The sequence below is a fragment of the Morone saxatilis genome, unplaced genomic scaffold (genome assembly GCF_004916995.1).
Source record: "Morone saxatilis isolate NCDOM2014 unplaced genomic scaffold, NCSU_SB_2.0 Contig8, whole genome shotgun sequence".
Classification (NCBI taxonomy): domain Eukaryota; kingdom Metazoa; phylum Chordata; class Actinopteri; family Moronidae; genus Morone; species Morone saxatilis.
The window spans coordinates 11,618,451-11,631,038 of NW_023340257.1; the positions used below are offsets into that span (position 1 = coordinate 11,618,451).

The following is a 12,588-nucleotide window of genomic DNA, read 5'->3' on the forward strand; positions in this document are numbered from 1 at the left end:
ACATATAAACTTCTGTCGGGGTGGCTGGTTATTGAAATTTCTGTCCAATGGGAAAACCGGAGCGTGTCAGAAATACATGAAGGTCAGTATTGCAGAGTGGCACAGTGCAAGAGTACACTGTGTAGGTGTACCAACCTACACACACACACACACACACACACAGATCGCATGCACACAAACCGAGTGTGAGAGAGTCAGAGAGAAAGGAACACGCCCCTCTCTTTTAGTTTAATCCCTCGGGGAAATCACATACTGACACCTCTTCCCTCGCTGTTCTTTCACCCTCTTCCTCTGCTCTTTTCTTTCTTCTCTGCCTTTTATTCTCCCCTCTATTCAAGTCTCCATTCAGTAATGCTCTCCTACCACAAAGGAAGGAGCACAAATTGAATGGGACAGAAAGAGAATGGCACTAAAACACACAAACAACCCCCAAAAAACACACTGAGATATTAAAATGGAAATGAAGAGTGAATAGAAAAGTGCACCTTTTTCACCAGGGTTACTTGGGAGTACATTCATATTTTTTGCCACCACCTTTGTATTACCTCCCTGAATTTGGTTAACTATTCTCTCTCTCTCTCTCTATCTATCTATCTATCTATCTATCCTCCCCTCATGTTGATATTCTCCTAGTTGACAAACTGTCTATTACTCATGCTGCCTCTCTCTCCTGCCTCTGCACTCTCGTCCTTATCTAACTTGGCCTCGCTGGTGGTGAGCTACTGCAGTGATGAAGAGAAAACCATCTACTCTTTTTGTAAAAGGAGTGTGGGCAGGCCACCCACCTTAAGTTTTAGATAGATTTTATACATTGGCTTAGAAAACAGCAAAGAAAACTTTAAAAAAAAAAAAACTTTCTGTAGCATAGGCAGTGATAATGAAGGGAGATCGACGAAGGGAGAGATATATGTTCATGTAAGTACTAGTAGTGAGTAATAATGACAATATATCATTACTGACCAAAATCTAATTTGGCTACTCCCGAACCTAATGATAGGGCTTATTATCAGTAACTCATGTGCATTTTTTCTCTTCACTCTTTTTTATAACAAAAATATATTTTGTACCACTTTTACTGTACACAGTAATCAGCGTCCTTTGCAGCAGATAACCGCACTCATGTGAGGACATAAAAATTTAGGTAAAAGCTTTAACTTTTAACTTATGATGTAAGGAATCGTGAATAGGCAATGACAATGGATTGACAAAACCTGTGTGTACATAAACTAGGTTTATATGTAGATATATGACCACAAAATAGACTGTGGGTGAAGTATAACTTTAAGAAATAGTTGCAGAAGAAGAACTCTGGAGTCTTACTGCCTACATGAGGTGAATGATGACTCATCAGTTGTTTCTATCTTCTGTTTCGCTCGAAGCAGTGAATGCGCCTTCCAGCCTGACAAAGCCACCTCACATTTTTTTCCATTTACTCATTGTGCTCAGGCATGGCAATGGATAAATTAATGTGAGACAGATGCCATTTACTGTAAAGTTACAATAGAAGAATAGATTATTAGACCTTTACTTATAGGCTACATACCAATAACACTCCCAACACCTTAATGGTTTTATTAAAAGAAATATGGCATGCAGTTGCATAATTATGCATTATTGTATATCTCCATTGCCTCGTTATAATAGCTCTTTATAAATCTTGAGTGCTTCAAAAAGTGGCAAGTCATGTCATGTAGCAGAAACTGGTTTACGTGCAATGACTGCAGTCATTATAGTTATGCTCATGGAAGCATGAGCTACTCAGGCACATTACAAAATAACTCTCGAGGATAGTTGAGGAAGTGCTTATGATGATATGTATTTGTGTCTGTGCAGTCACGTTTTCCTCGACACCCAGTAAAACCGCATTTTGCTCCTGCTTTTTAATACTGTTTGAGCAGACATGGGTCAATGATAGTACAACGTAGACTTAATTTCTATCAACATTTTATCTTTCCACAGAATGTTTGAGCAAGGACAGATTTTACTTTCTCTTTGTATAGGCTAATTAATTGCTAGTTAATCATATATGTATATATGGGTGCTACAGGGATAAATTTGTCATTTACAAAAACAGAACAGAAACCTGGACTTTCTCCACCAGCTGTGGAAAGCAAAGAATGCTCCAGCCACCGGTTTCGTCATGTGATCCATCAAACACAAGTGGCCATGTTCATGGATTCGAAACCAGCATGCGGCCAAAGGTAGAGTTTACAGAGACAATGACTGCAGTGAAGACAACTAAAGGTTGGAAAAAAAATAATAGACATTTTCTGCCAGTGACAATATCTTTAGTGTGTGTTAAATGGAGTAGTAAATAGACTGCATTATATAGCACTTTTTGCTTACAATTTGCCTCTCATTATCCCATTCACACACACACACACACACACACACAATTTAATATGCTGTCCTCACTATTGGGAGCAATATGGGGTTCTCTGTCTTGCTCAAGGACACTTTGCCAGGTGGACAGCAGTTCACAGGGAAGTGAACCTCAAACCATGCAATCAATGTATAACCCACTCTATCTCCTGACCTTATAACATCTGAAACAAGATGCATTGTATTAGAGATACAAGCAAGAAAACTGCGACCTTCTAAACAAACAAAATGCAAGAACCTGATTAACAAAATAATCCACAGCAACACTGTGTGCTGCCTCTCAGTGTGTATCTGCAGCGCCTGTACGTTGCTGTGCCCTCTTGCCTTGTTTTAATTATATTAACTCAGTCAACAGACAGTGAATGTGTCATGGTTATTAGTTCGCTGTCTGAATGAATGGAGAACACTTAAATGCTTTCTCATACTCTTTGAAGTTCAGCAAATCAGCAGGGGGTTTGCGCAGCAGAAAATATACAGCCATACTGTGTATTTACCTGCAGAAAAGTGCGTGTAGGGTAGTGGACAGTGTAGTTATGTGCACAGAGACACACACAAGGAGAACGAGAAAGAGCTTGCTCAATACCCTGCAGGGATCCAGTTGAGATAAAATTCAGCAGCACTGAATAATACACTCCATTTATCAAGGAAAAAACAGTAACTCTGACAAACGCACACACGCACACACACACGTATATATACAGCACTCTCAGAGGGTTACTGTGAAGTGAAGGTGCCCTTGTGTCGGTGGTCATTTATCAGAATATGTGTTTCAAAGTGCCGTGGCAGGCGAAGCCCAGTGGTCTCTAAATTTCTTCCCATCGCTTTGAACCCTGCAGCACACAATCCCACACTAGTGTGCCCTGTAATGTAAAACACTCCCTCCCTCGTGTTTAAATTTGCATCATTCAGCCACAGTGAGCCCCACAACAGAAGAAATGCCATCACAGTGGGAGAAAGGATCGAATAAACAAGCCCAATATGTCATGAAGTATTTCCATTTCATGCCACTTTATACTTTTACTCCACTACATTTCATTGGTAAATATTGTACTCTGACAGCTGTAGCTATGAGTTACTTACAGATTTTCCTTGAAAAACAGGTTCTTGTCATGTACTTTTGTCTAAATGTGTTGATTATTTAATTTAAATAGCTGTTTGAGGTCCCATAGGATAATTGATACACAATTTTACAAAAAAGAAAAAAAATTACCAGAGCGTCTTTCCTCTCCCATTAATCATCTCATAACCCCTCAAATTTACCTTTGACCATCTGGAGGGCCTCGACCTCAACCAGCTGTAACAATAAAATGCTACTAGCATACTGATGAATCAGTTTTAATAATCTAATGTTATATACACGTATTATGATATCACTCACAATAGAACAAGTGCTTTTATTTTTGATTCTTCAAATTTGTAATACTGTACTACTGAACTCTCATGTTTTGATCCTACCAAAATAAAAACCTGATTGATATAGAATGATGTTGTGCACTTTAAACAGAAATCTGTACAGAGACATAAAAAGCAAATGAAGATCAACAATATGCTCTTGTTTTATAACAGGATATAAGTTGTAGTAAACCTACTGGCTAAACACTAAGTAGGTAGACGAACTACACACACAGAGGGCTGAGATCTCCTGACTTCTGTGGTGTTTTATTTAACAGATTATTACTGATGCATAATGTTTACTGTTGGATACCCATCCTGTTCTTCTTTCTGCCCCTCAGAATCAGTAGTTAGTCTAGTCTAGCCAGTTTTTTTGCTGCATAGGAGAGGGTTTGTTTTTTTATCATCCACAGCACAGGTGGGTGGTATTTTAATGGCTGCTCTGTGTGCACCATGATAAAATGAAAAAAAAGAGTGATTCCTGAATTTAAAAGAGAAATGTACACAAGAGATGTACACTTTCTTAAAATTAGGTTTATATGCATGTATCTACTTGTGATCATAACATATCATGAAACCATGTAATATAAACCCTTACGCAATATTTACTGTATTTTCAGTACATAATACTGAACTTTTCCAGGTCAAATACAGAAAATAAAACAAAGTCTGCAAACTAGTTCACACACACCACTGAACAACTCAACGCTGTGCTCTGGATCAGCTGATGCACCAAGCGAGCTTGCCTACTACCATTACCAACTGGCCGATCGATTTCAGCTGTCAACTCACTGCACATTCTCTGCTGCTGCAGCTACTACTCATGCATGTCACGCCTTACCTGTTATCATCGAGTCCCTCGACGTTTGAAATCGAAGGACAGTGTTGGGAAATTGTAGAACGGATGCTGCTCCCAATAGTTTAATTCAAGCCACCAGCATTCAATGCAATAAAAACAGAAAGGAGAGCGCAAACTTGTTGGATATAAACTGCAAGTGACAGTGATAGGTGATTTTGGAGCTCTGTGTGATCACAACACTACGGATTAAATACAGTTAACAGTTTAGTTTCCACTTTATAAGAGATTTCGTTGCATGTAAATGATGGAAAGAATGTTCGCTTCATTTTATAAGCTTTTTATTTACAGCATTTGTTCTAAATCAGTATGTTTTGGGATCCACTATGAATGACATGTATTTTGAAATATGCATGAGGTAGTGTGCACTGTGCTGTGTTGTCACCTATATGAAAAGCACAAGCTTAGTTTTAACATATTGTTACTACAGCGCCTGGGTTCAATTAAGTCTTAGAGAAAACACTGTTTCTGAAGGTTTTGAGGGTCATGTAATAGTTCAATCGTGGCTGAAATGAGCTACAATTTATTTTCCCTGTAGTGGCTCCTCTACCACTTACATACGGTAGTATACTACCTACATAGGTCACTTGTCTTCCACATCCATTGGAGATAATTTGTTTCAATCTTAAGCGTTGAGTGCTCACGGACAATGGGCTCCTCTGCTGTGTGTGCTTAACTAAATGTGCTGAATATCAAGTTCTGTATTTGCTGCTTACTGCTGCATATCAGGCTGCTGGCACTTACATTAAGGATAAAAGCAGAGTAGACAAGAAGAAATTCACACTAACAAAAGGCTGAAATGACCAAGTCAGATCTCGAGGAGAAAATAGTTGCATTTCCTCATGTGTCACTGAAACTTTTAAATGTGGGATTTTGGTGTGAGCTTCAGTGGTTTATGGCATCTGTTGTAGATGCAGTTTTTGAATAATTTATTTCTTCCTGTTATTGCATTTTGGTGGCTTTAAATTAAGCTTTGCCAGGAGCCAAAATAATCTGTTTACATTCATACTTAATTACTAAATTCTTATGCAATATGAGAGTTGACTGGCTGAGCTCAAAATGGTTGAAAATAAATGGATAATAGAATACATTTTTGAGAAATATTGAAAGATTGCTCTGCCAGTGGCTACATCAATACCTCAGCTGCCAGCCCTGTCTCCTAGACATTACGTCTATATACAACTAATTTACAACATCAAATACGGTTAGAAGGAAACGTAATGCAGACCAAATTACATTATCTATCTAAGATTAAAGGGAATTGTTGTCAATTGACGTACCTGGCAAGTCACAAAAATGTTGATACTGAATGTATCAGTAAAATGTTATGTGACAATGTCTTTCATTTGTTTTCCACCAATATAGGCAGAAATCACAATTGATCCCTAACATTAACCAAAGTGCTTTTGTTGCAGGAGTCTGGATGCAAACCCAGGACTGTGGTGTGACAGTCCTGCACTTAGTACGCCCATTACCCACCCCAACCATTTACTTCTAACTCCGTCTTACATAAATATAGTATTTCAAAAAACGCTGTCTGTGAACATATTCCTTGTAGGTATTACGTTGTCACAACAATGTAATTCTGAATACAATAAAGTAAAATACAAACATCATTTCTAGGAGAATAGGTTGCAGCTGCACGTCTTGTTGTTTTGCCCTTAAGCAAGACTGTGAGCACCTACCTGCTCACATACTCTATATCAAACTACATAAAAGAAGCTCTGTATTTGCTGAAAACATGCATTGTTTGTATACACTCTGAAGAAAAAAAGGTAGAGAAATAATGTGAGAGCTAAAAAATAAAATCAAGTGTATGTAGACCAACAAGTGAAACGGTGATCTTGCATCATAATATCAAATCTTTGTGGTCAGAACAGAATAACAGTTAAATCAGAAGGACATGCACACGAAGGCCAGCAGACACACGCAAAGTACAACTACAATAGTAGTTCAGATCAAAATGTACCACTAGTTTTTCATTCCTGTAAGAAAATTCTCTTTTCATTTTCCTCCAGCAGTGAGGTCAGAGCACACAGTCCCTCTTCTGTCCCAAAACTGAAAATTATAACCCTATAGAGTGAAAACTTTAGTAGGCTAACCCTACTCGATCCAGCAGAAACAATTTCATGTCATTAGGGTCAATCTATCTGGGCCGCTACTGTATGTAGTTCCTGGACACACTCACTTACACCCACACACATACACACAGACAAACGTGCCGTGCAATTGTGTTTGTTACGTTCAAATGGCCTTTTTCAGTGTCAGTTTTTTCCGTTGCTTTTAGCACACTATCTTTGCTAAAACAGAAGAAAATATGAAGACATCTGTGCAGCCAAATGATGGAGATGTGGATGAGCGATGCAGATAATTGTGAAGAACTTGAAGGGAATGGGGGGGCAGGACAGGTGAATAAACACACACCTGTCCCACATGTTGCATCTGATTTGTTTTTTTAAAAGGTGTGCACACTTGTTGAGCCACACACAAACTGCACAAACAGTAAGGAGCACAGACTGAAGCACAGTATGTGTGAATATTTACAGTTATGAAACCGAAAATGCATTTGCATAGACCCACAAACACCCGGAACACCAGAGCTTATAATATATATACATATATAAGATCCAGACAAACACTCATTTTGTTGACTTTTAGTGGAGCCAAGGCAGTCTCTCCCTCACAGACACACAAGCACGTAAGCACCACCCCCGATTCCCTGACGAATTAATCCTCACATCTGTTCTGCTGGAGACCGAGAAGAGATTAACCTGCTGCTTTTACTGCCTCATTGGCTCACACGCACGGAAAATGAACACACACACACACACGCAAGCATACATACAGCACTTGCACAGATTCACAACAGAACGAGTACAGCATTGTGGACTTAAATTCATCTTTGTCATAATTCGTCAAATCAGAGGATAAGACATCATCATGACATCACCAAAACCTTTTTGTGGACCTCGAGAGACAAAACTGTACAACCTGACCTGATCAAGAAAATTGTGCTCACCAGCAGCCAAATTAATCAGACAGAATTACAGTACTGGTGACGCTTCAGCAATGAGCCGTCAGCAAGAATACATTGAGAAACACAGAAAGGCTGTACAACAGGAATGCAGTTGGGCAAGACTTTCAGCATCGCAAACCTGACTGCGGAAATGCGTATGTGGAGGGCTGACTCAGAAGTGCATAAGCACTATAACAACAGATACAAAAACATGTAGACACACACACAGACACTCTAACCTGTATAAATACAGGTTTAATAAATAAAATAAATGCGCCGTCGCAATTAAACACACAAAAGGCTGTAATTATGGAAGAGCCCGTTTGAAATTTCAAGTGATGGAGTTATGTTGATAAACTTGTTGAGGTGCACACAAATAAAAAAATCACAAGCACACACATGCACACACTGTACCATAAAGAGTATATACTGTAATATATATATGTATGTGTATATAGCTGATCTTTGCCATGCAACACGCCATAAATAATTAGCATTTCTTCACAGAGAATATTGTTTATGTGATTGTTTATGTGGTTGTTTATCTCTTTCATGTATGAAAGACAAAATGTGTGCATGTGAGGTTGTGTGTCATCACGTGCCTGCATCACTGTGAGTGTGTATCTGTCTAGGTAATTGGATCTGAGCAGAACATGTCGACACTGGCAGCCAATCAAACATTTTTTCTATGTTGCTGCCAACAACATTAAATCCCTCTGCAATATAAAACACAAATGCAGACAGATGCACAAACACACTCTCGAACTAAAGCTGTTTTATGGCACGTGTGAGGATACAAAAAAGTAGCAATTTTAAGTTTTATGTATCAGCTTGTATGTCCCAAATCATACAAACACAAGAGAAAGAGCCAGACAGACCATGTTGGATGGATGTTGGAACAAAATGAGGCTTACTGCTTTGGGGATTGCAAGATCGAATTGCATCAACTCAACTGAAAAACGTAGTAGTCTAAAACACACGCACACACACACACACACACATGCATGTAACACACGCAAATAGAGACGGTTTTGCAGAAGCACTCATCTGCCATTCAAACAAAAATCATCTGCCTTTAATTTCCTACCTTTCATGTTTATTGCTGTTTTATGTTTTATTTTCCCATCTTTTATCTGAACCCTCACACACACGCACGCACACACACACTGAAGCCCCAGGCTACTGTGTAAGTAATAAATATCTCACTGACTCAATCAACAGAGAAAGACAGAAAGCTGCAGCAACAGGAGCTGAAACTTACCTCCTCCAGACAAAAGTTCATCATTCCCAAAAACATGAACGGTGAGAGAATAACAAGAGGCAAGTGTGTGTGAGAGAAAAAGAAAGAAGGAGATCAAGGGACTAACAGAACAAGACAGGAAGCTCGCAGAAGGGATTTTGAGACTGATTTCATGAAGGGAAACCTGGGAGAGTTGAGTATACTGAGGTGAATGCATCACAGTCTAGCTGTAGTTACAGGTCAGGGAAAAAAAATAAAAGGAAGAAGGAAGAGTGAAGAGGGCAGAGGGCGTGAATTATATAGCATCCTGTTTTTCAGACAACGTTGGAAAAGAGAAGAGAAGAGAAGAGAAGAGAAGAGAAGTAAATCCTACCTGGAGTTGTTCGGACAACGTGGTGGACTGTCTGGTAGTCAGGGCTGGAGCTGAACTCTCCTCAGGACGCAGAAACACTTGCTGACCGCGTCTGCAGGCATCAAAAACAACAGTCAGGACCCGTGTGTGTGCGTGTGCGTTTGAGTTGTCCGCTGTGCACACATGGAGTCAGCTGTTACAGAGTGATAAGCTGCAGCAAAAAGAGCATTTTCACACACACACACACACACACACACTCAGGAACTTATCTTTACCCTGAACTGAGGAGTGTAGGAATTTATAGGCGTGTGTGTGTGTGTGTGTGTGTGAGGGAATGTAGGAGAAAAGGTGAGTGTGTTTTCGTGTGTGTGTTGGTTGTGTGATTGTGTGGTGCTTGTGGGTGTGTGTGATATTTTGTTGGAAGCTTACAGTCCTTCCTAGTTCTGACTCTCGGAGCGCTGTGTCCATGTTTTTCATACTCCTACCTGTCGTAACGCAGCAGCAGAGCTGCCTGGAAGTCACCACACACATTCACACACACAGCGACGCACCAATGCACACACTTGCGCCGGCAGGCTGAGACCCACACTGGCGCGCTAACACCACAAGCCGCAACGCATAGAGCTGAGAGTGAACACGGTCCCTCCTCCTCTCTCCTCCCACCTCTCCCTCTCTCTCTCTCTCTGCTCCTCCTCTGGGTCTTACTGCCTCTCTCAACCCTCCCCATGTTTCAGTTTCCTACTGTCAGTATGTACGCCTGCAGGATACTCACAATCAAAGACACTATTCTTGCTATTCTAGCATGTCAGTCATGGGAAGCAGCGGAATTATGACACCAAGCTCAAATCTGATCATATTTACAATAATATTTAGAACAAAGGTCATTGCTTTTGGACTGTACTGATTATATTATTTATAGACCTTTTTGAATGCTGTTTAAAGTTATTTTCACCCAGATTTTGGACGCCTTTCTCACCAAGCACTAGACACCACTGGCCGTTTGTTCAAACCTTTAAAAATGAGCCAGGTTTACATTTTCAAGCAACCTCTTGTGGACATGTGAATTGTTATTGTTTCTCTGTGAGATGCAAAGGTGGAAAATTGTCGTAAACGTCATTGTCATTGTCATTTGGTAACAACAAGTGACATATTTGTTGTTGAATGTCACCCCAAGGTCAATTTTTTTTTTCTTTTCTGGAGCTTTCGGTCATATTACATGATCTTCACCAGAAGATGGATTTTACCTAATTGTCGAGGATTTACAGATGCTCAAATTTTCATTTTTCTCCTGAGCGCTATGAGGCCTTCTCTTTCATATCAGCTCAAAACATTTAAGCTGTACATGATATAATATGATCAAGAGCTCCAAAACGGCTAATAAAGAGATTTAGCTGAGAGAAAATACTGAAATGAAAAAAGGAGAGAAAAATTCCATCATGCCCCGATGCTCTTCAAACTAATATAAAGTATGCCAAAAAAAAGAGATTAAACTGCAGTGTTTGATCTACAGATGCAATCTGATTTTCACCAAGACTTAATTTAAAATAAAACACAATCCTGGAAAATGAATAAACCCTAATTTAGCTCTACAACCTGCCAGACAGCAACGCGATCACACGCATATTTATAATGCATCAAAGATTGAAAAGATTCATCTCCTTCACCACTCCTCTTATACATTTAATCAGCCGACAGATTCATCATATCAGCCCCAATCTGCTGCAGGGAGCGTCCCGGGAGATGCTGACAGCTGACTCGTCGAGGTGACATTGGTGGTGATGGGACATTTAGCATGAAGCTGTACAACAGGTTGCATAGGACTGTGTAATGTAGTCCATCAATCTGACAACAAACCTCAAAGTCATTTACTGAAAACAAGCTTGCCAGCGGCTGCACACGCTCCCACAGTGTCCTATCTCCTGGAAAATGTATTCCTTAAGCAACTGTCAACACTGTGCTGGTGATTCTTATGATCTCAGGTTTTTGTTATTAATTTCTAGGGTTATTTAAATTCATTGTGTATACTGTTGTTTGTGATGTTTTTCAAAATGAGGTTGTTAAAAGACCTTTTTCTGAATGTAGATTACTTAAAAGGAGATTGACAGAATACATGTGAAGCTATCACAAGCAAACAGTCACAGTGTTGGATTACAACTGGCTGAGAAAAAGCAGCTCCTCTAATTCAAATGAAGTAAGCCGCTTCGGTTCAAATGCTGAAAATTGGCCTGACGGGAAAAAGATACTGTTAATTGTTTGGAAAAACAATCAAAACGAAGTGCTGTTGTGACATGTTCAGTGGAGGTTGAAATTGCCTGAAATAAACTATGGATCTTTGAAACTTTAACCACTCAAACTAAAGCACATTTGATCAGTGTAAAGTATATTTGAACCTGTTTAAACATACTTTTCCTCCAGTGTACTACAATGTCACATTTATAAATTCTGTGCGTGTGTTGCACATTCCTCTACACAAATATCCTGTGACACAAATTAGATCAATGCTTGAAGAGGCAGAGGTGATGTATAGAGTTTAACGGCGAGTCAGAGGTTGATCCGTGGTTCATGAAGCCATTTTTAGGTGAGCACGCTCTGCTATATAATGTTGTAATATACCAGAAAACCCTGAGGCTGTCTGTTTTGTAAACACGGTGAAAGGTTATTCCAGCACAGCAGAACCTCAGACTGTATTGACCAGCGTTGGCTAATAGCAGCAAGATACACAGAGAGATAACCAGCCCCGTGCACTGTGCATATTATCAATTCTGCCACTGTGTCTACTATATTCACATGAACACACACTCAGGTAGGAGAGCAGGCCCTTACATGTGCTCGGGAAAAAACACACAGGCAACCAGGAAAGTACAAACACACACCTGAAAATAGGTTAGTTCAAAGCTTATTCTCCTCAAAGACTGTCTCTCCTCATCTGCTCTGGACTCTGTGATCTAGATTACCTTTTGTACACACACAAATACACACTCACACACACACACACACACAAACACACACACGCTAGTTCAGCTGAATACAGTATTGATCCCAAGTTTGTGATTAAAACAGGGGCTGTTGCTGCTGCTCAAATGCAATCAACACAAAAACCCACCATGTGATCACTTACTCACTCAGTTGCTCTTTCACCCACACGCACACACGCGTGCACACACACAAACACACACACACACACAAAGTGCAGCGGCATGAATAACTAAAGCGCAGAACATAATTAGCAAGCCACGGACCTGGAATCTGATGAGGATACAACCAGTAACCTTGATCTGCTGTGTGTTACTGCGTGTGTGTGTGAGCAAAGTGTAAGTCAACATGCATGTGTTGTTGGTTGTGTGTGTATA

General features: G+C 39.9%; 1 protein-coding gene across 1 annotated transcript in view; it reads right to left on the minus strand.

Annotated features, from left to right (window-relative positions):
- Positions 1-12,588, minus strand: part of LOC118341544 (cGMP-dependent 3',5'-cyclic phosphodiesterase) — a gene marked incomplete at its 5' end in the record, with an annotated part of 137,077 nt that overhangs the window by 86,032 nt on the left and 38,457 nt on the right. The window contains 1 exon segment of the mRNA XM_035679818.1: positions 9,260-9,350. Coding sequence (XP_035535711.1) covers positions 9,260-9,350 — 91 coding nt within the window.